Source organism: Heloderma suspectum, chromosome 6 (assembly GCF_057233095.1).
Source record: "Heloderma suspectum isolate Gila_16-S chromosome 6, 16-S_ref, whole genome shotgun sequence".
In the NCBI taxonomy this organism is placed as follows: domain Eukaryota; kingdom Metazoa; phylum Chordata; class Lepidosauria; order Squamata; family Helodermatidae; genus Heloderma; species Heloderma suspectum.
The window spans coordinates 129,550,749-129,577,806 of NC_139463.1; the positions used below are offsets into that span (position 1 = coordinate 129,550,749).

Sequence of the window (27,058 nt, forward strand, 5' to 3'; positions counted from 1 at the left end):
ACTGAAGGCAAAAGGAGAAGGGGACGACAGAGGATGAGATGGCTAGATAGCATCACGGATGCAATGAATATGAACTTGAGCACGCTCCGGGAGAGAGCGCAGGACAGGAAGGCCTGGCGTGCTATGGTCCATGGGGTCACGAAGAGTCGGACACGACTGAACGGCTGAACAACAACAACAAAACAAAAGGGATGGTGAAGAGCTCCAAGAGGGTCTCTCCAGACGGTCAGAATGGGCATCAAAGTGGTCAGTGCAGCTCAGTGTGGGCAAGTGTGAAGTGATGCACGTTGAGGCCAAAAATCTCAGCTTCACGTAGACGCTGATGTGGTCTGAGCTGGTGGTGACTGACCAGGAAAGGGATCTGGGGGTCGTGACGGATGGCTCAGTGAAAATGTTGCCCCTGTGTGTGGTTGCTGTGAAAAATGTCTAATTCCATGTTGGGAATCATTAGTGGCTACTAGTTCTGATGGCTACCTGCTACCTCCGGGGCAATGGGAGCGGGAAGATGCTCTTGCACTCCTGCCCTGCTTGTGGGCTTCCCATGGGAGTGTTTGGCCACTGTGCAAACAGGATGCTGGACTTGCAATGCCCTCTTGGGTCTGACCCAGCACAGCTCTTGATCCCCATGGAGGTCTGTTTGGCCTCTGCAGGTACCAAAGTGCTGGACCAGAGAGGTCTTTGGTCTGATCTAGCAGGGCTGCCATATTCTTTAAATTCTATAAGTGTAATCAGGTCGCATGTTTTAAATCAGTTTATCACACCAATTCACTAAACGTCACAGCCATCTTTGTATTCACCCACTGACTCCCGCTCCAGAGGCCAGAGGCCACCCGTTGACCCATCCCACTGTGCCACACAGAGACATGCCATGTAGGATTAATTCTTTTTATTGGGGTTTTCAAGAGTTCACACACAGCTCGGAGTTCTACGCATGTCAGCCATGCAGGCGGAGGACGTCAGGGGAGGTGAATTGATTTGGGGATCTGGATCCCTGGGAGTTTGTGAGTAGATCTCTCTCTACTTCCAAACGGGCTCTGGAATCATGTTGCCTCCGTCAGGAGGTGGGGTGGGGGGTGAAAACTCTAGGAGGAGCGGCTGCTTTGGGGAAAGGCGTACGGAGCTGGCCAATGCCAGCAGCGTGGGATTGGGGGCAGGTTTGGGCCCCCGATTCTCTTGGGGTGTCTTGTGATGCATGTGGGAATGAAGAGGCGGGGCACGGCTGGAGAGCCACAGAGGGCAAGGCTGTGGGCAGGGCAATGCAGGAGGCGGTGGGGGGGGGGTCGCCTGTAGCAGCAGCAGCTCCGGTTGCTATACAATTCAAATATAGATATATATTTATATATAGATAGATAGATATTTATCACATTTTCCCTTTAAATAAACATTATATACATATCACAGCAAAGAGTTGGGGGCCACGAAACAGGAGGGGAGCGTGTGTGGGGGGCACAGTGTGACAGATCCAGGTTGCTCCATTGGGCAGTGGGTGGGGACAGAGGACACCTGGGATGGCTTTGGGGATTGGGGGGTTCCCCCCGTCGTGGAGCAGTAGATCGACTTGCTGCCATGCTTGTTTGTTGGGTGAGATGGAGGGGTCAGTGGGGCCGGGGCGATGACTTGAACTGGGTCTTCGGGGGACTGGCTGGCAGGGGTGCCAGGAGGCGGGTGGGGCGGGGCGGGGTTTGCTGGGCTCCCGGCTCCCGGTTGGGTCGCTGCTCGGATTGGGCGGCTCCCAGCTGCACAGCAAGGCTGGGGCCCAGCTGGGTGAGCCAAGGGCGGGCTGAGCGGGGCTCGCCATGGCTGGGCGGGTGCTGTGGTTGGTGCTGTGAGCAGCTGTGGCGGCCCCGGCGGCCCCCGGCTCCTGGCGCGTGGCTGTGGGGGCACCTGGGGGGCGGGCATCGGGGCCGCCCCGTCACAGCTCCGAGCAGCTGCGGTCGTGCCTGTTGTAATGGTCGAACTGGCTCTTCCAGTGCATCATGTAGGCGCTCCAGAGGTGGAACTCCAGCTTCCATTGCCGCTCCGCTTCCTCGATGTTATCTGGGGTTGAGCGGGCAGAGGACAGGGCGGGCGGGGCAGGTGGAGGAGAGGGAGGGGGAGGGCGGGGGGGGAGAGACAAGTGTTAAGGAGGAGGGGGAGGGGCGGCTGGCGCGGCGGGGTCTGTCTTCTGCCCCAAGGCAGCGCGCTGGTGCGGGCAGGGCAGGGGCTGAGGGCGGAGGCTCCAGCTCCCCCTTGCAGAACCTTCCGGCAGAGGGGCAGTGCACGGGGCACCTCCTTCATCCTCGTGCGACACGGTGCTGGCGCTGGGTGCAAGTGGACAGGAGGATGCCTGGGGCCAGCAACATGCCAGCAGCCCTGCCGAAGCTGGCGGTGGCACTTTTTTTGCAATGAAAAGAAAATGGCATTTTTAGCACTCCAGAGCACTAAAAGGCTCAACCTTAGTTTGTTTGAAAGTGGGTGTTGACCATTTTTGTGCTCCATAGTGCTGAATGGCTCAAATTTAGTTTGCAAACAAGCTACATTTGAGCCTTCAAGTGCAGTGGAGCAGTTTGCCGCCAAGCGTGAAAAATCGCGATCGGGGCTGCCGCACAGACTGCCCCGCAGCCCACAGAGTGGAGCCCGAGGGGTGGGGGGGTCCCCGGACTGCCCACCATTGCACACCTGTCTGGAGGGACCGGCAAAGTGGGGCGGTGCTGAGGTTCTGCACTGCTCAAGAGGTGGTTAGTATCAAGAAGACCATGCCAAGGACAGAGGTGGCAAGCTGGGGTGGCAGAGTGGTTCAGAGCAGGAGCTGCGGCCCGGGAGCTTCCGGGGCAAACCTCAGCGTGGCCACTTTGCTGGGGGCCTGCGGTGAGCTGCTGCCTGAGCCCCCCATGGGGCCTGCCTCAGTTTACCTGACCAAAGTGAGGGCTACCTGCCTCGGGAGGTGATGGGCTCTCTGCCCCAGAGGTCTTCAGGCGTAGCCTGGACAGCCACCAGTCGGGGTGCTTTCACTGGGATCCCAGCACTGAGCAGGGGGCTGGTGTGATGGCCTCTGCGGCCCCCTCCAGTGACCAGCGCATGTGCCTCCAAGAGCGGCCCTTGCCCTCCCAGGGCCCCTGCAACGAAGGCCGCGACTGGCTCTGCTGAGACAAATGCTGTGGCAGGAGCAGCGGCTGGACCAGATGGCACGGCCCTTCCTCTGCTGGGTGGGCAGCTTCTGCCACCGGGGCTGCACTTACAGGAGCCCCTGCTAGCACCAGTCAGGAGCGCGCTCCGGCAGCAGGGCTGGGAACGGGGCCTCTTCTCGCCCAGGCCCCGAGAGCCCTCACTGTGGGTGAGGTAGGCAGCACCTGTGGGCAAGTTGGACCAGGAGCCCTTGGCTCTGTCTGCAGGCCTCTCCCGCTTGCTCTGTGGCGGAGGGCTGGACTGGATGCCCACAACAGCCCCCTCCAACTCTGTGGGTTTCCTCCAGCCATGCAGCAGACACACACAAGTAGCATGCACAAATGATGGGAGGAAGCAAACGTGTGGCCCCCTGCCCAGGCCAGTGTTTCATGGCCAGCTCTCCTCCTGCAGATGCAGCACACCGTTGGGGTGTCTTCAGTGCCTGCAGCGCGCTCTCCCTCTTCACACACCAAGGGCACCAGAAGGATGCAGCTCAATGTCTGGAGGTGTGCGCCAGCCGGCAGGGCTGCCAGCAGCGGGGGGCGGGGAGCCCCGTCTGCCCCACTCCCTTAGACAGCAGTGGGTGCCATGGCAGGTCTGGTTTTAGGGGCAGACGAGGGGCCGAGCCTCTCCCCGGCTTGCCTCCCTGAAGCTCCCCGCCCCAGTGCTCTTCCCTCCGCCAGTCCCCGATACTGGCAGCAAGCCTGGCCGGGAAACGCCTGGACCGAAGGCAGCAACAGGCATGGGGCAGGCGCCTGTGCCTCTGTGCTTCGCAGCCACTTGCCTGTTTCCCCTTAAACCAGGGCCCCCGGCTGTGAAATGCGCTGCTCAGTCACGGCCCCCCTGAGGCTGTGTGCAGGAGGCTGGGGCTGAAAGGAATTCGGAAAGTCCAGGCTTCCTGGGCAGACCCTGGGCTTGAAGGCCCCCTCCCCGATTCACATGCTGCATGGCACTGCCAAGCATGAGATGCTGTTGGACTTGCAGGTGGGGGAGTGGGGTTGGAAAGTGCAGGAGAAGTGTCTGTCAGAACAGGAACGTGGGTTTCTAGATGACTGGCTGGCCTCAACGATTTGCCAGCGTGGCTCGAAATGTAGATGGGTTACAGCGTTTCTCAAAGTCAGGACTTGATATCTCTGATTTGAATTTCAGAAACCAGTCAGTCTCCACTTTCCCCCCAGCTCCAGCACAAGCGCGTGACGGCGGCCTGCGTGGGCTGGTTTTTGCCGGCGTGCCACGGGGCTCAGAAGCCTCCGCCCATCCCGCTGCCCTCTGGCTCCCCGCCGAGCCTCCTGGCCACTGCCCAGCTCCCCGGGCTCCACCTTGCTGGGGCTGCAGCACCCCCACCGCCTTGATCCGTGCTGCAGCTGGGAAGGCTCGCCCTCCACAGCTCCCCCACCCGTCACAGGTGGACGCTGCTTCCTCCGGCCCCCCCTCTCCATGATCCGCAGGGCGCTCCAGACAGAAGATGCCATGGGAGGAGGAGGAGGAGGAGGACGCATGGGGCAGCGGGGCCCCAGCTGGAGTCAGAGCAGGTCCTGGCAGACTCTACAAAGGAGGAGGAGGAGAGAACGAGGACTTGAGCCCTGGGCTGGCGGTGGGTTGTGGAGGCCTCCCCCGGGCCAGAAGGGCCTGCCCAGCATTCATTTCAGACTCGGAAACCATTATCCCCGAGTCATTGGCTGGCCTGCTATGGTGTCATGGAGGGGGGAGGTAGCAACGGGGTGCTGAAAAAGAGAGCGCCTTCTGTGGTGGAAGCGAGAGGTCTCTTTTGGTGGGAGGGAACAAAGTCATCAGGCCGGCAGAAGCAGATGGCGGCTGGCAGAAAGGGAGCAGGGTGGAGAGAACCTGCTTTGGAGGCTGGCGGGGGCGGGGGCCTAGGGGGCAGCCAGGCCAAAGAGGTTGGGGAGGGGCCCGAAGTTTGCATATTGGTGTGAACCGACCTGCCCGGTCTTTAGCCGGGTGGTGTTTTCCCTGTTTCTCCACCCCCACCCCAGAGAGGCTCTGACCCACCTGTCACGTTGAGCAGCTTGGGAAGGAAGCGGTTCCAGAAAGCGCAGATCTGGGCGCGGAGGCTGCGGTCTGTGCTCAGGGGCCGGGTGTTGAGCTTGACATACTGCTGCCTTGATGGAGTGTAGCGGGGCCACCTTGCGTCCTGGTCCGAGGGGTCCGAGGGGTCCCTGTGTGGAGACGGAGAGCATGAGCTGCTGCTGGCAGGAAGGGGGGCAAGGCGGCCCCCCAGGGGTTCCTGCCCCAAAGGTGGGTGTCTTGGTCACTCTGCCTGCAAGGTGGGACTACACTGCTGTGGGCCTCTTGGCTGATGTTGCTGCCGCCCCCCCCTTGAAATGGGCCTGATTTTTCATCAAGTGCTGCTGCTGGCGGCGGCTGGAGACGGCCACCGAGTGGCTGTGGAAAACCTCCAGACTCTTGAGGCTCTCCTCCTCCTCCTCTCCATGCAGCGCACAGCCAAGGTCCCCTCTGTCTGAATCCACAGCTGCAGCCCCACATGCAGGGCTTCCGGGCTCTGATTAGGGAAACTTGGGCACCCTCCTCCCTGCAGCAGAACCCTTGTCAGCAGCTTCCATGATCCAGTTTGGCTTTCCCCCCCTTCCCTCCTCAGGCAAACACACACAGACAGACTCAGCCACACATGAGCTGGAATTAAAATTTCAGTTCAATTCAGTTCATAAGTCAGTAAATTTTGAAATTCAAATCCAGAATGTTTACATGTTCAAGATCCAACATTTTATGTGAACCGCTTAAAGATTTTATCATATCAAGCGGTATGTAAGTATTCTTAATAAATAAATAAATAAACACTGCAAACATTTTTGTGAGATTTTTAGATTTTTGTGGGATGCTTAAAACAACAAATGTCTGGCTGCTAAAACTAAAATGAAATTTGAGGCAGTAATAGTAAAAGTGGGGACGTGCCAAATCACCCAGTCAATGTTACTGTGTTAACAGCACCCCTAATTAGGAACATTAAAAGAGCTCCAATTAGGAATATAAATAAAAACTCTTGGGAACCAATCTGAATCCTGAGGATCTGCTTGACAGTTTTATTTCCCAAATGCATTTCAGCTTTTCCTCGTCCTTTCCCTGCCCTGTTCAGGGTTTCTCCCTCCATTTGGCCCCATTCCTCTCTTTCCATCCATTTTCTCAGAAGGCGCACCCTCTTCCTGTACCCGTATCCCTCCGTCTGCCCCAGTCACGCCTCCCCCGTCCCCCGGTTACCCTGTGCGGGCAAAGTTGGCCCAGTAGCGCATCATCCTTTGGCTGAGCACTTTCTCCTCAGCAGTGTAGTTGAGGCTGCTGTTTAGTGGCAGCCCAAAGACAAACTCGATCTCGTAGCCGTGTGGGACGCCCATCCACTGTGGCCAGATGAGGTTGGAGGCCCGGTGGTCGAAGAGGTAGGCATAAACCTTGTTGCCTTGCTTGGCGTAGTGGGCGGCAAAGTGCATGATGGGGCAGATGACGTTGTGGTCCCCCACGATGTCATCCATGGCCTCCCGGTTCTTCTCCCTGTTGTCCTCGTCCTGCCAATCTGTGTACTGCAGCACCACAGCCTCGGCAGCGATGTCGTTGGCGTGGGGCACGCCAATCCGCACTCCTTCCAGAAAGTCCTCCCGGCTGATGAGGCTCTCATTGTCCTTGCTGAAGCCAGGCACCCCATAGAGCAGGAAGTAGGTGCCCTCGTCCTTCACCACCCCCAGCAGGACCTGGGTGTCCTTGAAGTTCCCGGTGCCGAGCATAGTTTCTGGAGTGTCGGGGAAGAAGTCTCCGTCGATGACGGGCACGAAGGAGAAGCGGAAAATGCTCTTGTAGGGCAGGACGGACCACTCCTCGTCGATCAGTTCTTGGGGGGGTTTGGACCGTAGGCAGCCCACCAGCTCAGAGTCATTGGTGAAGTGGCAGCCCACCCGCTTGCCCAGTAGGGTGGCGCGGCGCCGACTCTCTGCCGGGGTGATGGTGGCCCATGGCCCATTGGGTGCTCCGCTTTGCAAGATGGCTCGCTGGAAGAGGGACCGGCTCTGGACCGAGAGGAGGTGCATCCCCACAGAGGCCGCTCCAGCGCTCTCCCCGAAGATGGTGACAGCCTTGGGGTTGCCCCCAAAGTGCTGGATGTTGTTCTGTATCCACTGCAGGGCCAGGCGCTGGTCCAGCAGCCCCATGTTGCCCGGGGCCTCCTGGCTCCCTAGGAGGGCCAGGAAGCCAAAGGCCCCCACCCGGTAGCTGATGGAGACCAGGACCACCTTCTGCGTGTAGGTCAGGTATCGGCCGTCATAGACGTCCAGCGAGGAAGACCCACTGTAGAAGCCGCCCCCGTAGATCCAGACCAGGACTGTGGCGTTCTTGGGCCGCGGCGATGGCACCCAGATGTTGAGGTAGAGGCAGTCCTCGCTCATGTTCCGGTTTGGGTTCCACATCTCCGTGCCGTGGAACCCCGGGTAGGTGTTGTCCACCAGCTGGTAGCAGGCGTGTTGGTAGGAGGTGGCATCGAGTGGCTGCCTCCAGGGCTTGACGGGCTCGGGGCGCAGGAACCGCAGCCGGCCCACGGGGGGCTCTGCAAAGGGGATGCCCAGGAAGGCAGAGATGTGGCCGTCGAGGACTGGCACCCGGGCGCCATGCACCTCCCCTGACTGAGTGGCCACCTTCAGCTCGTCCGCCTGAGCCAAAGCAGCCGTGGCGAGGAGCAGGAGGAGGGGGCGGAGGAGCGGAGAGCTGGGCGGGGGCATCGTGCCGGCCTGGCTGCAGGGTATCTGCCGGGAAGGGTAGGAGATGGGTGAGAGGAGGCCCCACAAAGCCTCCCGCCATCTCCTTGTCCTGGTGGCCGTCTGCTCTGGGCCGTGCCTGACCCCTCCTCTGCAGCCTGATAAAGGCACCTCCGCCCCTATCAGCGCAGCCCAGCCCAGCCCAGCCCAGCCCCACACACGAGGCTGACGTGGGTCTGGCTGCACTGTGCAGAGTAAGGAGCCGGGAAGCTGGAGCCCGCGTCTCCCTCAGGGTCTTCGCCTCGGACTGACTGAGACAGGAGAAGAGAGGGGGAAAGGCAATGATGTGTCAGTGTCCTGGCTTAGAGGGGAGCCGGGGGCCAGGCCTCCAGCTCAGGGCGGGGCCGCAGCTCAGCAGCAGAGGCCTCGCTTGGCCTGCAGAAGGTGCCAAGTTCAACCCCCCGCAGCGTCTCCAGGGAGGGCTGGGAGGGAACCCTGCCTAAACCCTGGAGGGGGGAGAGGCACGGCTGCTGCCAGCCCTTGTGGGCAATACTGGGCTAGACGGACCAAGGGTGTGACTCGGGCTAAGGTTGTTTCCTCGGTTCCTCTGTTCCAGCTCGGGGGGCATCATCAAGCCCTCCCAACATGGGGAAGCCCTGTCCAGGGCTACCTCGTGGGCCTGGTTCTCGTGACAGGACAGTCCTCCATGGCTCAATTTACTCATGAGGGCATGGCATCATGCTGGGCAGCTGTGGGCACCATGTCTCCATAGCACCCGTGGGCGCCTGGTTTGCCATGTCTTGTGAACCTGGGCAGCAGGAATTGATTGAGGGCTAGGCCACCCTCAAATAACCCATGGCTAGGAACGTGCTCTCATTAATGCTAGGAATGTGCTATCATCCCCCAGACCAGAATGCTCAGAGTGACCTTGGGATGGAAAATGAAATCAGGGAGGCCTCCAAATGAGGAAGTGTTGTAATAATGGGTGACTTCATTGCCCCCACATGGACTGGATAAAGGCATGTTCCAGTCACAAGAAAGAGGTTAAATTTCTTGATGCCCTAAACAATTGAGCCCTAGAGCAGTTGGTCATGGAACCGACCCGAGGGGAGGTGACCTTGGATTTAATCCTAAGTGGTGTCACCTAGGACCTATTCCGAGATGCAAATGTTGTTGAAGCACTTGGAAACAGCGATCATGGTGCTATCACCTTTAATATACATTTAAGTGGAGAATTGCCCAGGAAGTCCAACACAGTCACATTCAACTTCAAAAGAGGAAACGTCTCTAAAATGAGGGAACTGGTGAAAAGGAAGTTGAAAGGGGAGTCAAGTGGGTTTCATCCCTTCAAAATGCTTGGAAGCTACACAAAACCACAATAATGGAAGCTCAGCCAAAATGTATAGCACAGCTTAGGAAAGGTAGCACCAAGTCCAGGAGGTCACCGGCACGGTTCACGAGCAGTGTCAAGGGAGCCATTAGGGAAAAGAGCTTCCTTCAGAAAATGGAAGTCTCGCCCAAGTGAGGAAAGCAAAAGGCTGCACAAACTTGCACAAAGGCCATGCAAGCAGACAATAGGAGATGCCAAAAAGCATTTTAAAGAGCCTATCGCTAACAACATCACGACCAACAATAAAGAATTATTTAAATATATCCGATGCAGAAAGCCGGCTAGGGAGGCAGTTGGACTGTTGGATGACGATAGAGTTAAAGGAGTACTGAAGGAGGACAAGGAGACTGCAGAGAAGCTGAATGGATTCTTTCCATCTGCCTTCACTGCAGAAGATACAGGACAGGTGCCAGTGCGTGAACTGATGTTTTCAGGAAGGGAGTTGGAGGAACTGAGGCAAACAGTGGTGACAAAAGATGAAACTCAACCTTATTGATATATTGAAAGCAAATAAATTAACTGGGCCCAGATGGTATCCATCCTAGAGTTCTCAAAGAACTCAAATATGACATTGCTGATCTCTAACCAAAATATGCAACATGTCCTTAAGATCAGCCTCTATAGCAGAGGACTGGAAGATGGCCAATGTAACACTAATTTTCAGAAGGGGATCTGGGAAATTACAGGCCGGTTAGCTTAACGTCTCTTCCGGGTAAATTGGTTGAAGGCATCATTAGTGAGCATCTAGGAGGACAAGCCCTGCTGAAAAAGAATCAACACGGCTTCTACACTCCAGTCTCACTAACCTTGGAGGCAGCAATCTATGGCCACTAGACACTGTCTAGAAGGCCGTAGGATATGCTCTTTTCCAGGAACTGACCTCAGAGCCTGCGCTCCGAGGTCGGTTCCCAGAAAGCTGACCTCCGCACTGTCCTCCGCGCTCAGAAGAGGAGCACGGAGCAACTGAAAAGGGGTGGGGCTGGGGGTGCTCCAGAGCAGGGAGAGTGGAGCTGCATGTACGACTCACCCAATGCGTTGTACAGCAGCCTCCTCTCCCAATTGACCCCCCTGCAGCTAGACAGCTGAAAGCGGCTGTCTAGCAGAAAATAGCAGGCCAGGAGAGACATGGAGGGAACGATCCCCCCCCCCCATGCCTCTCCTGCCTTGCTTTGGATAGGTGGTTGCCTCCGAGTTCAGAGGCGGCTACCTATCTTGATAGGATTGCGCCCTTAGAGTTCTTTGAGAGTGTCAATAAACAAGTAGATGGGGTGATCCAGTAGACATTGTTTAGTTGGACTTCCAAAAAGCTTTTGACAAAGTCCCTCACCAAAGACTCCTGAAAACACTTAGCAGTCATGGAATAAGAGGACAGATCCTCTTATGGATCAGTAACTGGTTAAAGAACAGAAGCAGAGAGTAGGAACAAATGGTAAATTCTCCCAGTGGAGGGAAGGAAATAGTGGGGTCCTACAGGGATCTGTATTGGGACCAGTGGTTTTCAACCTGTTCATAAATGATCTGGAATTAGGAGTGAGCAGTGAAGTGGCCAAGTTTGTGGATGGCACCAAATTCTTTAGGGTGGTTAAAACAAAAAGGAATTGTGAAGAGCTCCAAAAGGATCTCTCCAAACTGGGAGAACGGCCTTCCAAATGTCAAATGTGTTTCAATGTAAGCAAGTGTAAAGTGATGCACGTTGGGGCAAAAAATCCCAGCTTCAAGTATAGCCTGATGGGATCTGAGCTAGAGGTGACCGACTAGGAAAGAGAACTTGGGGTTGTGGTGGACAGCTCAGTGAAGGTGTCAATGAAGATGTCAGCCCAGTGTGCAAACTCCATGGCAAACTCCATGCTAAGCATAATTAGAAAATGGACTGAGAATAAGACTGCCAACACCATACTGCCCCTATACAAATCTGTCACCACACCTAGAAAAAAGATACTGCAGAGCTGAGAAAAGTGCAGAAAAGCAGAACTAAAATGATCAAGGAGCTGGAGCATCTCTCCTATGCAGGAAGTACAACAGCTGGGACTGTTTAGCTTGGAAACAAGGAGGGGAAGGGGAGACATGACTGAGATATGCAAAACAATGCATGGCGTGGAGAAAGGGGAGAGGGAGACATTTTTCTCCCTGTCTCAAAATACTCGAACCCGGGGTCATCCTATGAAGCTGAATGGTGGGAGCAGGGCAGAGAAAAGGAAGGACTCCTTCACACAGCACATAGTCAAACTATAGAATTCACATCCACAAGATGTGAGAATGGCCACAAACTTGGATGTCTTTAAAGTGGGATTCTACAAATTCTTGGAGGATAATGGCTACTAGTCCTGGTGGCTCTATGCTGCCTTCAGTATCAGAGGCAATATGCCTGTGTACAGCAGTTGCTGGGGAACATGGGCAGGAGGGTGCTGTTGCACTCATGTCCTGCATGTGGATTCATAGAATCATAGAATAGTAGGGTTGGAAGGAGCCCACAAGGCCATCGAGTCCAACCCCCTGCTCAATGCAGGAATCCAAGTCAGAGCATCCCTGACAGGTGGCTGTCCAGCCTCGTCTTGAAGGCCTCCAGTGTGGGAGAGCCCACCACCTCCCCAGGTCATGGGTTCCATTGTCGTATTGCTCTAACAGTCAGGACGTTTTTCCTGATGTTCAGCCGGAATCTGGCTTCCTGTCACTTGAGCCCATGATTCCGTGTCCTGCACTCTGGGATGATCAAGAAGAGATCCTGGCCTTCTTCTCTGTGACAACCTTTCAAGTACTTGAAGAGTGCTATCATATCTCCCCTCAGTCTTCTCTTCTCAAGGCTAAACATGCCCAGTGCTTTCAGTCTCTCTTCACAGGGCTTTGTTTCCAGTCCTCTGATCATCTTTGTTGCCCTCCTCTGAATCCTCTCCAGTTTGTCTGCATCCTTCTTAAAGTGTGGTGCCCAGAACTGGACACAGTACTCCAGATGAGGCCTAACCAGTGCTGAGTAGAGGGGAACTAGTACTTCCCGGGATTTGGAAGCGATGCTTCCATTAATGCAGCCCAAAATAGCATTTGCCTTTTTTTGCAGCCACATCACATTGTTGGCTCATATCCAGCTTGTGATTGACAACAATTCCAAGATCCTTCTCGCTTGTAGTGTGGTTGAGCCATGTATCCCCCAACTTGTAACTGTGCCTTTGGTTTCTTTTTCCTTGGTGCAGAACTTGGCATTTATCCCTATGAAAAGTCATTCTGTTGTTTTCTGCCCAGCGCTCCAGTCTATCCAGAACACTTTGAATTTTGTTTCTGTCTTCCAAAGTATTAGCTATCCCGCCCAATTTGGTGTCATCTGCAAAACTGATCAACATTCCCTGCACCTCCCCCTCCAAGTCATTCATAAAAATGTTGAAGAGCACTGGGCCCAGGACTGAGCCCTGCGGTACCCCACTCGTTACCTCTCTCCAGCTTGAGAAGGTCCCATTGATAAGCACCCTTTGAGTCCGATTCTGTAGCCAACTGTGGATCCACCGAATCGTTGTTTCATCTAGCCCACTTTTTGCTAGTTTGCTCATCAGGATATCATGAGGCACTTTGTCAAAAGCTTTGCTGAAGTCGAGGTATATGATGTCCACAGCATTCCCACGGTCCACAAGGGAGGTGACTTGATCCAAAAATGAGATCAGATTCATCTGGCAGGACCTATTCTTGACAAATCCATGTTGGCTTCGAGTAATCACGGCATTGTTGCCAAGGTGCTTCCAGATGGATTGCTTTATGATCTGCTCCAGAATTTTCCCAGGGATTGATGTCAGACTGACTGGTCTGTAGTTCCCAGGTTCCTCCTTTTTACCCTTTTTGAAGATAGGGACAACGTTAGCCCTCCTCCAGTCATCTGGCACTTCCCCCGTCCTCCATGATTTCTCAAAGAGAATAGACAACGGTTCTGAGAGTTCTTCTGCCAGTTCTTTTATGACTCTAGGATGCAGTTCATCTGGCCCTGGAGATTTGAAGTCATTCAAAGTAATGAGGTGTTCCTTGACCATATGCCTGTCGATCTCCAGCTGCAATCCTGCCCCTTCACCTGTACTTTGCCTTTGCCGGGGGGTCATAGACCCTCTTTTGGGAGAAGACTGAGTCAAAGTTGGAATTGAGCACCTCTGCCTTTTCTTTGCCATCTGTTATCGTTTTGCCATCCTTAATTAATAGCTGAACCACCATTTCTTTCCTCTGCCTTTTACTATGCACGTAGCTGAAGAAAGCCTTTTTGTTGTTTTTAGCATTGCTTCCTAACCTCAGCTCATTCTCAGCTTTAGCCTTCCTGACGCCATCCCTGCAATTCTGGGCTACCTGCCTGTACCCTTCCTTTGTTGCTTGGCCTTCTTTCCACTTCCTATATGTGTCCTTTTTTGTCTTCAGGTCATCCCTAAGCTTTTTGTGAAGCCACATTGGCTTCTTCTGTTGTCTTCCACCTTTTCTTCTTGTTGGAATGGTTTGTGATTGTGCCTTGAGAATTTCCTTTTTTAAAAGCTCCCACCCATCTTGGACTCCTTTTCTCGTTAGCGTCGCTTGCCATGGGACCTCACTGATCATTGTTCTGAGTTTATGAAAATTAGCTTTCCTAAAATCCAGGGTACATGTTTGACTACACTCGGCTTTTGCTTCCCTTAGAACCAAGAACTCAAGTACAACATGGTCGCTTTCCCCCAGAGTTCCTGTAAGTGCTACTTTATCCACTAAATCATCCCTGTTGCTTAGGATCAAGTCAAGGATAGCCGATCCTCTAGTTCCTTCCTCTACTTTCTGTAGGAGGAAGTTATCCGCCACACAAGTCAGGAATTTCCTGGAGCGGCCATGTTTTGCAGAATTTGTCTCCCAACAAATATCGGGGAAATTGAAGTCCCCCATTACTACTACATCGTGCTTCCTTAAAACATTGGCTATTTGCTTTTCAAAAGTTTCATCCTCGTCTTCTCCTTGGTTGGGTGGCCGGTAGTAGACTCCAACCACCGTGTTCCTTTTATTCTTTGCTCCATTTATTTTGATCCAGATGCTCTCGATGAGGCTGCCAAGCTCATCCTCCTGTATTTCTGTGCAGAGATATGTATTCTTCACATACAGTGCAACCCCACCTCCCTTTCTGTTCCTCCTGTTCTTTTTGAAGAAGTTATATCCTTCAAGTGCTGTATGCCAGTCATGAAAGTTATCCCACCAAGTCTCAGTTATACCTATCAAGTCATAATTTCCCTCTTGTATTAAGAGTTGAAGTTCGTTCTGTTTGTTTTCCATACTCTGGACATTGGTATATAGACATCGAAGACTATGTGCTTCATAGTTTGGCTTTCTTCCTACATGTGTCTGAAGACTATTATTGGGCACTATTAGAGCTGTTCTCTCCGTTGCAGTGCATGCGCCTACATCCATTGTTACCCCGAACTTTACATCTCCCTTCCCTGTAGGATTCAGTTTAAAGCCCTCCTGATGTTCTTCATGCTGTGGCCAAACACATTCTTCCCATCCTTTGTGCGGTGCAACCCGTCCCTTGCCAACAGCCCATCTTCCAGGAAGTATAGCCTGTGGTCCCAGAATCCAAATCTCTCTCGTTGGCACCACGTTTGTCATTCACCCGGAGTATTTTTCGTTCCCTTTTTATCCCTCTTCTGACTACTGGAAGGATGGATGAGAAAACTCTCTGGGCCCCAAAGTTGTTGAGTTTCTTTCCCAAAGCTTCAAAGTCTGACGTGATCTCTTCGTAGCTCCGCTTGGCGGTATCATTTGTTCCCACATGGATGAGAAGAAAGGGATACCTGCCAGTGGGCTTAATGAGTGCAGGCAACCTTTCAGTCACATCTCTAATCCGTCCTCCCGGGAGACAACATTCCTGGCGAGTCCACAGGTCTTCGCAACATACTTGGGTCTTGATCCCACGCAGCAGGGAGTCTCCCACTAGAGAGAGACCCTCTTTGGGGAGAAGACTGAGCCAAAATAGGAATTGAGCACCTCTGCCTTTTCTTTGTCATCTGTTATCATTTTTCCATCCTTATTTAATAGCTGCACCACCATTTCTTTCCTCTGCCTTTTACTATGCACGTAGCTGAAGAAAGCCTTTTTGTTGTCTTTAGCATCCCTTGCTAACCTCAGCTCGTTCTCAGCTTTAGCCTTCCTGATGCCATCCCTGCAATTCTGTGCTACCTGCCTGTACTCTTCCTTTGTTACTTGGCCTTCTTTCCACTTCCTATATGTGTCCTTTTTTGTTTTCAGGTCATCCCTAAGCTTTTTGAGAAGCCACATTGGCTGTTGTCCAATGTTCTGTTGTCCAATGTTCTGTTGTCAAATCTTCAGACAAATCTTCTGTTGTCTTCCACCTTTTCTTCTTGTTGGAATTGCTTGTGATTAATTTCTTGATTCTGTCCAAGAACTCTTCGTGTTCTCTTATTCGCCGGAGGGTCGACAGTCGCCGCTCCAGTCCACTTACTTTTTCTTCCAGCAGCGTGATCAACTTGCACTTGTTGCAGGTGTAGGCCATGTTGTTCTCAGGCAAGAAAACAAACATTGCACACACCTTGCAGGTCACCACCCCTGGAGAGTCCTGTCCTTCCATTGCCTCTTTTCCCTTTTTGTGTCTAGCTTTGTGATTGTTCTAGACTAGCCTGTGCCTGCTCCTCTACTCAGTAGAGGTTAAAAGCAGAGTCCCACTGGTGTGAAAGTGTGTGTTACAAGACAAATAAATGGGGAAAAGTTAGTTAAAAATAAAATAAAATGAAAAATAAAAAAAAAAGTTAGGCGCCTCCCCCTTGACCTCCCCTGGCCAACTCCTGTTTGCTCCCCCGTCCGCCCGCTCTGTTCGCTCGCTCTCTGGGAGCTTGCCTGCTTCTGTAGTCCCTGGACCAGCTGGAGCAGCTTGCTCTGCTCTGCTCTGCTCAGCTTGGCTGACAGCTGGTTAGCCACTGTGTGAACAGAATGCTGGACTAGATGGACCCTTGTTCTGATCCAGCATCTTATGTTCACACCCAACCTGGTGCCTTCAAGATGCGTTGGACTACAACTCCCATTGACCCCAGCCAGCAGCAGTGGCTCGCCAGGGCTTCGGGCAGGAGCTTTTCTGCAGATGCTGCTGGTGGTCGAACCAGGGACCTTCTGCAGGCCAAGCATGGGTTCTGCCACTGAGCCACGGCCCTCCCAAGATGGAGGGCCACTTCCCATGTGCGTGCTCCTCCACCGGAGAGGCCTCTAAACAGCACAGGAGTCGACATGGGGGGAGACAGCTCTTCCTTTGAAAAGCTGGGAGGGGTCTCTATAAGCCCCTCTTTCCCCCACCAGAGCAGCACAAATGGAGCCCAGCAGTGGAGCCCTAGGCAGACTGACACAGGAGTTCCCCCACCGCCCTTTCCAAGCCCTTCCTAGGCTTTTTGTATTTTCCATGCAGCACAATAGTGGGCTCCATTGGGGGAGAATTCCCCCCAAACGCACACGCACACCACTCCGTTTTGGCACGTCCCTTTGGCAGCGTTGTCTGGAATAAAAGCTGTGAGGCAGTCAAAGTGGGGGAATGAACTGTTTTGTTCAAAAGCACCCCCTTGCCATCTTTCTCTGTAGAGTGGGGTCCTGTCTTCTGCCTTGCCACCTGAGAACATTCCCCAGACTATGCTTGTGATGAATGGCATTTTCCAGCTGATGCAATGGGTGCCAACAAACTCTGTGTTCAGCTCAACCTTACGAAGTGCGAGAAGTGAGTGTTGTTGGGTTGACTGGAAATACCACAGTGCTATCAAGTTAATTTATAGGTAAGTGCGAAATTGCCAGGGAAATCCAACAGAGCCACATTTGGCTTCAAAACAGGAAACTTCTTTAAAATGAGGGAACTTGTAAAAAGGAAGTTGAAAGGAGGAGTCTAGAGGATTAAATCACCTCAACTGCTTGGAGGTTACTGGAAACCACAACAATAGAAGCTCAGCTGGAATGTATGCTGCAAATCAGGAAAGGTAGCACAAAATCCAGGAGGCCACCACCAGCATGGTTAGCGAGCTGTGTCAAGGAAGTTATTCAAGAACAGAAGGCTTCCTTCAGAAAATGGACAGCTTGCTCAAATGAGGACACAAATGTGCATACAGGAAGTGCAAGCACACAATAAGGACACCAAGAAGGATTTTGAGGAGCATATCACTAAGAACATCAAGGCCAACAATAAAGAATTCTTTAAATATACCGGAAGCAGGAAACCAGTGAGGGAGGCAGTTGGACTGTTGGATGACAACAGAGTTAAAGGAGTACTAAAGGATGATAAGGGGATTATGGAGAAGGTGAATGAATTCTTTGCCTCCGTCTTCACTGCAGAAGATATAGGGTAGATAGCTGTACCTGAACTAATATTTTCAGGAAGGGATTCTGAAGAACAGAGGCAAATAGCAGTGACGAGGTGAAATTCTAGGCCTTACTGACGAATTGAAAACAAATCACTGGGTCCAGATGATATCCATACGAATGTTCTTAAAGAAATCAAATGCAAAACTACTGATTGCCTAACAAAAATACATAACATTTCCTTCAGATCAGTCTCTGTACCAGAGGACTGGAGAGTGGCCAATGTAACACCACCTTTTAAGGAGGGATCCAGGAGAATCCTGGGAAATTACAGACTAGTTAGCTTAACATCTGTTCCAGGTAAATTGCCATGTTGTTAAAATGATCAAGCACATAGAAGGACAAGTCCTGTTAAAAAAGAATCAGCATAACTTCTGAAAAGTAAGACCTGTCTCACTAATATTTTAAAGTTCTCTGAAAGTGTCAGTAAACCTGTGCGCAGGGGTGATCTGGTGGCTGTTTACTTGCACTTCAAAAAGGCTTTCAACAAAGTTCTTTACCAAAGATTGCTAACCACACTTACCAGTCATGTGATAAGAGGAGAGGCTCTCTTATGGAACACTCACTGGTTAAAAAACAGGAAGAACATCTCCCATTGCGAGATGAAAACCAGTGTTTACATCTCACAACGGGATGTAAACAGTGGGATCCCCCAAAGGATCTTTATTGAGACTGGTGCTTTTCAACTTGTTCATAAACGATCTGGAACTGGGGGTGAGCAGTGAATTGGCCAGGTTTGCTGATGACACCAAATTATTTAGGTGTTATCAGCAAAACAAAAAGGGATTGCAAAGAGTTCCAAAAGGAGCTCTCAAAAACCGGGGGAATTCACATTAAAATGGGAAATACAGTTCAAAATAAGTGTGTGCAAAGTGATGCACATTGCAGGTGGAGTGAGAATCCTCACTTTATATGTATGCTGATGGGGTCTGAACTGGCAGTGGCTTACCAGGAAAATGATCTTGGAGTAGTGGTGGACAGCTTGCATGGGGTAGAGGGACTGAGGGGCTGCTCCAGCTAGCCAGACACCCAGACTTGGAGGAAGGGATATCCTTCCCCAGCTGAAATCACCTACATGGGCCTCGGACGTGGGGTCATAATTGTGTGGGGCTGGAAAAGAGAGGAGTGGCAACTCCACCGGCACATGTGGGGAAGCATTCAGATACCCAGTTTCCATTCCAGGATGTTTGCCTCGCAGTTGTTTAGCTATTAAAAGAACCCTGGTCAAAAATAAACCAGCAGTGTGTGTGAGAGAGGGGGGCAGTGTGGGTATCAGGTGCACTTTTACGGTGGGCTCCGCGGGCGTGTGAGTCCTGTCGTGGCGGTGCAGCAGGGCGGGGGCACTGCGGGGGCCGTGCGGGGGGCAGCGTTGGCCTGCTGCTCCTGCCGGGCGTCGTTTAGGTTCCTCTAGCGTGCGAGGCGCTGTACGCAAAGCACGCGGCAGCTTGCTCCTTCTTTAAGCAAGGCTGCGGGCGGGACGTCTGGGGCAATACGGGGCGGCGGGGGAGGGTCGGCGCCAAGCAGGAGCCCCGCGGGGGGCGCGGGGGCCTGGCGGGGCGGGAGCCGAGCGCTGCCGAGCGCGGAGGCCGGCGCCGTCTGCCCCGCGCGTCAGGCGACGGGCGGGAAACCCTCCAGCCGGAGCTGATGGCTGCTCCCCTCCAGCCCCGCGATGGATCAGCGGGTGGAAGCTGAGCCCGTCCTTGGCGGCCCAGCATCCGGCTGCCGCAGCTCGCGCCTGGCCGCCGAGGCCTCCTGCAGCGGGGCCTGGAAAGCGACACCGCCCCCGCACCGAGGCGAGGCAGACACGGGAGCCGGGGCCCGGACAGCTGGAGCCCGCCTCGGCCCCGGCCCGGCGGCCGGACGCCCTCCCGCGCGGGCCCCAGGCGCCCCCGCGGCGGCGCCCGAGAGAGGGAGCGCGGCCGGCTCTCGCGCCAGGCCGCCCTCGGCGCACGCCCGCCGGCTGCCCCCTGGGCCGGCTCCCCTGGGCTCGCGGCGCCCGCCAGGCCCTCCTCAGCGCGGCCGCCGCCCCGCCGCCCCGCCGCCCCGCCGGCTCACTCGGGGCGCGTCCCCGGCCGCGGGCCAGCGGCGGCCCTCCCTGGCCCTCAGCGACCGCGCCTCCTGCCCCCGGCGAGATCACCCGATGCCTTTGCGCCCCGCCCTCCCGGCGCGGAGTCCCTCGCGGGCCGGCGGAGCCGGCGGCCCCCGAGCGCCGCGGGAGGAGAACTCGCGCGCGCGGGACCCCCGAGTTCTGCGAGCCCAGGACGTCGTTCTGGGACGAGAGCAGCTGCTCCTGGACGCTGCTGCTCTCGTCCTGCCCCGGGGCCGGGCCGGCGCCCGGGCGGCGCGAGGCGGCCGCGCAGGCAGCGGGGCTGGGCGAGCGGGGCAGGCGCCGCGGCAGCCCCCGGCGCGCGCCTCCACCGGAGGACAGAGCAGCGTGTCCCGGGCGTCTCCGCCGCGCTCGGGCTCGCCCGCCCGCCCGCGCCTCCGCTTCTGCCGCAGCCGTGATTCCTGCCCGCGGGCTGCGGCGCGGAGGCCAGGCTGGAGGCTCTCGGGTGCCGCGCGAGGTGCGTCGCTGGCCGGCCCGCAGGGCCTTTTCCTCCTTGCCGCTGCTTCCGCAAGAGCCGCTGGGCTGGCGCCGTCCCTGCGGCTCCTGCTTAGAGGGGCGCCTTCCCAGGCTGCCACTCCAGAGCCGCTGCCCCCCCTGTCCTGCTTCCAGGCCACATCACAAGCCACGGGCCTGACGTAAGGGGGGGGGCTGGGGGGCTCCATAGCTGTGTGTGTGTGTGTGGGGGGGGTCTGGCTAGCATGCTAATTTGCATGGTGCACTCAGATCACCGACTCTGGCTTTCTTTGGTTCAGAAATGGGCATCTGTTGCATATGTGCGCCCTCACCAGCGAGGCGGATGTGTGGTTCCCTTCTGGGGCATTTCTGTGAATGACACAAAACCAGCAGGGCCTGCAAACCTCACGGAGGCCGAGGCGAGATGCAGCCAGAAGGGGCCTTCTGCTTCGACAGGGCCGAGGGTGGCACAGCTCGCCTGGCGCGGGCCATTGCATGGCAGAAGCTGTGTAGGATGAGGCCATGTGCTGGAGGCCTCCAGTGTCAAGGGAGCCGAAGCCTGCCATTGAGCTCTTGGGGTGCTTCACAGGTGACGTTATGGAAGGAGAGAGAGCCATGTTTGAGCTGGGGGTTTGTCCCAGTCAGCGTGGCACTTCGGCTTGATTCACACAACAGGGAAATATGGGAATTACTATGAATTGCTTGGGTAAGTCCCTGTTGATCCTTGGCTGGGAGGTGGGAGAGGTGCACACATGGCAGGGGCTCTTCTGTGTTAGGAAGCTCCATCTCCATCTGATGGGGCACTTTAACAGCACCACCTCTGGGCCTCTGTAAGAACATCCAGACTACGAAGATGAGCCTTCTTGTAGGCTGCCCCGGACCTGTGGAACTCCTGGCCTCTGGGGCGTCCCCAACGCCAGAGCATCCTAAGGCACCTTTTAAAAATGCGGTCTGACTTTGGAGCATGGGTTAAGGCTGACAGGTGTGTGTGGAACGAGGGGAGGAGGGGGGGCCAGGTAGGAAGGCTCAAGCCTTCCGCTTCTTCCCTTTCAGCTGTTTGATCTGTTTTTGCAGAAAAGCCAATCATAAGAATTTTTCCACTTATCCACAGAGTGTAAGGCAGAGCTTAGGTGATCTGGAGACTCACAGGACATTGTTCATTTTTCCTCCTGTGTAACAGGAGAAGAGCCTTGGTATGTGGGGTCATCAGAAACCAGCTCTCCATAACTCCAAGCCCCCCCTCCAGCCAAGGACCCCCCCAGTCATGTCTGGACTCCTAGATACATGGTCCCTTGCTGGTGTTCCATGGTGGTGAGGGGAAGGCTGCACATGCCCAGAGGCAGCCTAATATTCCTCTGCCGGTTCCAGGCATCGAGACACCTGGACGGATGCAGATGAGCAGGAGGAGAGCAGTGTCCCCAGGGCAGCGCCACGAGGGTCTCTGCCCGGGACATGCCAGCGGCCTCCTGGCTCCTGTCTCAGTGCAAGGGGGAAGGTCTCCCTAATGCCCTGGGAGGGGGGGGGGCGTTCTTCAGCGCTAAAATGGGAACGCCCACTTGCCGTCGGTAAGTGGTTGGAGATGCGGTGTTTAAACTTCAAATAGCCTGCTGTTTAAATAACTTTACATTTATAGGTATTTAAACCAGTAGTGTGAACCCGAAAGCTGTTGTGCTGCTGGTGCTCGGTCGGCATTGACCTGCCTAGAACTGGGGAAATGTCCCAGTTGGCAGAATCGCGTTTGTGCGTGTGCATGAGCAGGTGTGGTCCCCGGCCCCCAGAATATCTCATATGGGGCCCTCAGCACTGAGGTGGTGCATCCCGACCTAGAGGGCGGAGGGGGTGGAAATGGCCTGTGCTTGTACATATGCGGGCGCGCTCTATGCGTGCGCGGGGGGGGGGGGTTGCTGCATGCATGTGGGGCGGGAAAAGACCACTGGGCGGACTGGGGAGTAGCCAGTGGCATGGGGACACCGCTGGCCAAGGCGCGCGAGCTGCATCCGGCACCGCATTGCCGCGTGCAGGGGAGGGGGCCGTGCCCAGCAGGAGCGAGCGGGGGCGGTGCGCGGCTGCTCGTGGGGGTGTCCGTGAGCCCCTCCTTGTGGCAGCTTCTAATCACGGCAGTGCGGAGGGGCGCGTTGAGCCCGGATGCTGCTGGGCATCCCCCCTCCCGCAGCCCCTCTGGCCAAAGATGCGGCTGGCTTTTAATAACTCCGCGGCCGGCCCTCCTTTGATCCGTGCAGCCAGTGTTTGCAAACAGGGGCGGGGTGGCCATAGAAACAGCCTTGGAGTGACCCGGGGCTGCCTGCGAGGAGCCGGACCCGCTCCCCCAGCGCCCGAGTTCAGCGGGGCGCATCCAGGCCCCAGGCACGCCGCGCGCCGCACGCGCTTGGCAGCGCGGCTGGGCCGCCACCCCGGCGCCGCTCCCGCCGGCCTGCCTCGGAAGGCCCAGCGGACGCCCATCGCGCTCCGCACCACTCGCAGGCCCCGCCCCGCCCCGACCTCCGGCCGCTTCCCGCCCCACAGGCTCCCCCCCCCCGCCTCCCCCACCCCCCGACTTCCACCCGCGCCCCGCTCCCTCGCCGCCCTGGGCTGACCCAGGTGCTCCTCATGCCACGTTTAGGGGGGCCTGTGGGGAGGAATCGGGGATGCCGGCGAGGCACTCCGCACCGGCTCAGGAGAGGCTGCTCCAGGCCCGAGCCCCGAGTTTGGAAACACATCCTGGGGCTTACAAGCCCGTGTGAGAATGCCTGCCCGCCTGCCACCCCCGTGGAGAAGTCTGCTGCTGCGCCCCCCATGCCTGCCTGCTGGCCCAGATCCTCTCCCTGACCTCTGGGCGCAGCGAGGGAGACAGAGACGCGAGTCCCGGGCGAAGGAGGGGGAAGGGCCGGGGGGTCTCGGGCCCTGCCGGCTCTGGCGGGGGGGGGGGAGACATAAGCAAGTTGGGGAGGCGGCGATGTGGGGACAGAGAAGGGACCCGGAGGAGGCTGGGAGGGGCAGGAAGAGAAGAGGATGACGAGGGGAAGATGGGGGGGGATCGAGGCGCGCCGGGCGGGAGGAGCCCTCCCCTTGCTTGGCGGCGGGCGACCCAGCAGGATTAGACCTCCCCCCCACCTTCCCTTGCCCTCCCGGCACGAGCAAGGCAGTCACGAGAGCTCCGTCCTGGAAGGGGGGGGGGTTTCGAGGCCTGCCCCATAACACCGCCCCCTCCTATCGTCCGGCCGGCCTGAGGCTTGCTCTGAGACTGGGGGGAGCTGGGGGGCGGGGGAGAGGATGTGCGACGAGCCGGGGGGGAGGATCGGGGCTGGCCCAAGACCTCTCCCTGCCCGCTTCGGAAGAGCAGAAGCGGGGGGGCTCCCCCCATGCCAGCCGCTGGAGGAGGGGGAGGGAGCCTCGGCGGCCTCTCCTGGCCTCCCCCGCCATTGCCAGGGGCGTCCCCGGCAGGCCCCCCCCCGGGAGCCCGCAGGTGCTTCCACCTGCCCGGAGACTCCCCCTTACCTCGGCCGAGGAGGAGGAAGCCGCCGCCTCTGCCGCCGCCTGTGCAGCTGGGCTGCGTCTGCGGGCTCGGCAGGCGGCGGAGGCGCCCCCCAGCCCTGCCCAGCCTGGCCCGGCCTCTCGGCGGCCGCCACATCTCGCGAGCCTCGCCCCCTGCGGCCGGGGGGAGGCCGGGGCAAGAGGTGGGCGGGGAAGGCCCCGGGAGGCCTCTGGCATTGCGGGAGGGGGGGGCTGCTGCTGCCGCCGCTCTCCCTTCCCCTTCGTGGGCCCAATCCTGCCCCGGGAGCCCCCGCATCTGACGCAGCTCCCGACCACTCGAGGGGGCTGCGCAGGACCCACCTGCCGGAACACCGGATTGCCCCCCCTTTCTCTCGATCCAGTTGCGCCCAGAACCGGCAACACACATGGAATGTGCCGGAGGAAGAGGATTTGGGAAGTGAACCGCAGGGAGAGTTTGCTCCCCCCCCCTCCGTCGCTCAAATGCATGTCATCCCTCCGCCAGCTGGCTGGAAAGGGGAGGCGAAGAGCATCAGCGGAGAGGCACGGCGTGTGTGTTGGGGGGGGGGGGGATGAGTAAAGCAGGTTCACACGATCACAGCGTGGAGCTTGGCGATGGGTTACCAGCGAGTACGGATGGCACAGAAGAGATTCGCGTGTGAATGGAAAGTCGCGTGTCCAGATCGGGAAGGGGCGAGAAGGGCCTGACGGGTCGGACGCGTGTTTGGGGAGGAGCCGCTCCATTCTGGCCGCAAACTCGCCCGTCGTAAGTCGCGGGGGGGGGGGGCTGCGTTCCGGCCAGCTCCTGCCGAGCGGGGCACCCGCCGAGCGGGGCTCGGGGCACCGAGCGGGGCACCCCACCCTGCTGATTCCCTGCAACCAACAGGCTCGCTTTCCGCGCAGGCCTGCGAGTTTCACGCACCCCCCGAAGCCCCCCTTCGACGGAGTGGCCCCCGCGCCCTCCAGAGGCGTCCTGCCTTTCCGCCTTCCCGAACAGCGCCTTCGCATCAGAAGTCGCGTTCGGAGCTGGAGCGGAGGAAGAACGCGGTGCCCCTGAGCGCATGCAAAGCGCCGCGCGGGCAGGGCAGGGCAGGGCAGGGCCTCGGGCGGCTCTGAGCCGCCGCGCTTCTCCTCCAGCGCCGCCCCGCGCGCCTCCCGGAGCCCCGGCGTCCCGCTTCACTCCAGCACCTCCGCCGGTGGACAGCGCTGGCCTCGCGGCCCCGGCTGATGCGTCGCGCCCCGCAGCCGCCTCGGCCCAGCCGGGATCCAGCGACGCGCAAGCGCTGGGGCCGGCGCTGCGGGCCGCTGAGCCGGGGGCGAGGGTGCCGGGCGGCCGAGGGGCAGCCGGGAGCGGGAGCTGGGAGCATCCGGGCCGGCGAGGCCAGGAGTCCGGCGGCGAGCGAGGGGTCCGGTTGCGGGCGGCGGGCAGACCCGCGCGGGGCCCGCTGCGTCTCGGGGGGCGGCTGCGGGAGGACGCCCCATGGCACGGGCACGCAGACAACGGCGCGCCGTCCTGCCCCGCCACCGCCCCGCGGCGTGTCGCACGCGGTACCCCGGGGCCAGTAGGTGGCAGCAGCAGCGTGTCGTTTCCCCAGAACGCGCCTGGGCTTCCGCGGGCGCGTCCGCACGAGATGCTCCGGCGCCTCCCCTCCTGCAGCGCGCGCGTGCGGTGGCGACTCAGGCCTCGCCGCGACGAGAGGCTGGGCGTGCACGAGCCACGACAGCCAGGCGAAGAGTGCCACCTATCGTGTGAACCCGGCTTGTCTCCCCCGAATGTGGAACTGCAGGAGGGCCCCTTAGATCTGAAACTGGCCTGGCATCCTTCTGGCAGGCCCGAGCACCGGGTTTATGGCCCGGAATGAGGAGCAGAATCAGGACAGGGTGTTTTTGATTTATTTGTTGCAGTATATTAAAGTATATTAAAGTCCCCAAGTGGTTCACATTGAAATACCCAAGGCAGAGTGGATCCTACCACCCGAGATGTGGTACATGGTAGTTTTGAAAGTTCAGCTGTGCAAAAGGAAGACTGAGAAAAACTCAGCCCCCTGCAAACAGAAAACTGGGCTGGCTTAGGGTGGGTAAATCGAGGACCCATGAAATCAAAAAGAGATCCTTATGATTTCATATAATTTTTAAAGGGGAGACCCACTAAACGACCACCAATCATAGAGCACATCTGCCTCCATGGACTGAAACAGAAAAATCATGGATCTGCCACTCCTGGGTGCAAAACCAGGGATCCGAGGCAGGAACCCTCAGGGATCTTAATAATTTTAACAAGATACCCCCAAACACCATCATATGACAGACCACATCTGCTTCCAATGACTGGAGCATGAAAATCGGGTCTGCCAGTTGTTGGCATCGCCATGGCACAAAAACGTGGATGAGAGCCAGGGATCCTCAGGGATCCTCATGATTTTTACAGGGAAAACCCCCAAACTACAATCAAAGCAAACACCACATCTGCTTCATAGAAACATAGAATGGTAGGGTTGGAAGGGGCCTGCAAGACCATCGAGTCCAACCCCTGCTCAATGCAGGAATCCAAGTCAGAGCATCCCTGACGGATAGATGGCTGTCCAGCCTCGTCTTGAACGCCTCCAGTATGGGATTGCCCACCACCACCCTAAGGAATTGGCTCCATTGTCATATTGCGCTGACAGTCAGGACGTATTGTCGAGCCGAGTATCACCCATCTTGTAACTGTGCATTTGGCTTCTTTTTCCTAGTGCAGAACTTGGCATTTATCCCTATCAAATTTCATTCTGTTATTTTCTGCCCAGCGCTCCAGTCTATCAAGATCACTTTGAATTCTGTTTGTCTTCCAGGGCATTAGCTATCCTGGCCAATTTTGTGTCATCTGCAAATCTCATCAACATTCCCTGCACCTCCTCCTCCAAGTCATTAATAAAAATGTTGAAGAGCACTGGGCCCAAGAATGAGCCCTGCAGTACCCTGCTCATTACCTCTCCCAGTCTGAGAAGATCCCATTGATAGGCACTCTTTGAGTCTAATTCTGTAGCCAACTGTGGAGCCACCTGATCATTGTTTCGTCTAGCTCACTTTTTGCTAGTTTGCTCATCAGGAGATCATGGGGCACTTTGTCGAAAGCTTTGCTGAAGTTGAGGTATATGATATCTACAGCATTCCCACGGTCCACAAGGGAGGTGACCTTATCAAAAAATGAGATCAGATTCGTCTGGCAGGATTTGTTCTTGACTGATTGCTTTATGATCTGCTCCAGAATTTTCCCAGGGATTGATGTAAGACTGACTGGTCTGTAGTTCCCAGATTCCTCCTTTTTACCCTTTTTGAAGATAGGGACAACATTAGCCCTCCTCCAGTCATCTGACACTTCCCCTGTCCTCCATGATTTCTCAAAGAGAATAGACAGCGGTTCTGAGAGTTCTTCTGCCATGTCCTTTATGACTCTAGGAT

At 56.5% G+C, this 27,058-nt stretch overlaps 1 protein-coding gene across 5 annotated transcripts; it reads right to left on the reverse strand.

Moving 5' to 3' along the window:
• Positions 1–873: 873 nt before the first annotated feature.
• ACHE (acetylcholinesterase (Yt blood group)) lies at positions 874–24,138 on the reverse strand. 5 transcript variants are annotated; one of them, XM_084806957.1, is made up of 4 exons: positions 23,624–23,677; positions 6,379–7,904; positions 5,155–5,321; positions 874–2,373 (listed from the first exon to the last, which is right to left on the reverse strand). In XM_084806957.1, exons 2-4 carry the CDS (start codon positions 7,878–7,880, stop codon positions 2,120–2,122), a joined length of 1,923 nt encoding a protein of 640 aa, XP_084663083.1. In that variant the 5' UTR covers positions 7,881–7,904; positions 23,624–23,677; the 3' UTR covers positions 874–2,119. The 5 variants fall into 5 exon arrangements, with proteins under 5 accessions (XP_084663083.1, XP_084663082.1, XP_084663086.1 ...); XM_084806956.1 differs by lacking the exon at positions 23,624–23,677 and adding an exon at positions 23,960–24,138 and having other exon boundaries at positions 877–2,037; XM_084806960.1 differs by having other exon boundaries at positions 877–2,037; positions 6,379–7,708; positions 23,624–23,686.
• Between the last annotated feature and the right edge of the window lie 2,920 nt (positions 24,139–27,058).

Bases quoted from the DNA above. Each gene is read 5' to 3' on its own strand.
- ACHE (XM_084806956.1), bottom strand. From the start codon at position 24,106: ATGCATTTGAGCGACGGAGGGGGGGGGAGCAAACTCTCCCTGCGGTTC. The intron at 5,322-6,378 runs GTAACCGGGGGA...GTCTCCACACAG, and splicing joins GCCAACTTTGCCCGCACAGG to GGACCCCTCGGACCCCTCGG. The intron at 2,038-5,154 runs GTGGGTCAGAGC...GCTCAACCCCAG, and splicing joins CAAGCTGCTCAACGTGACAG to ATAACATCGAGGAAGCGGAG.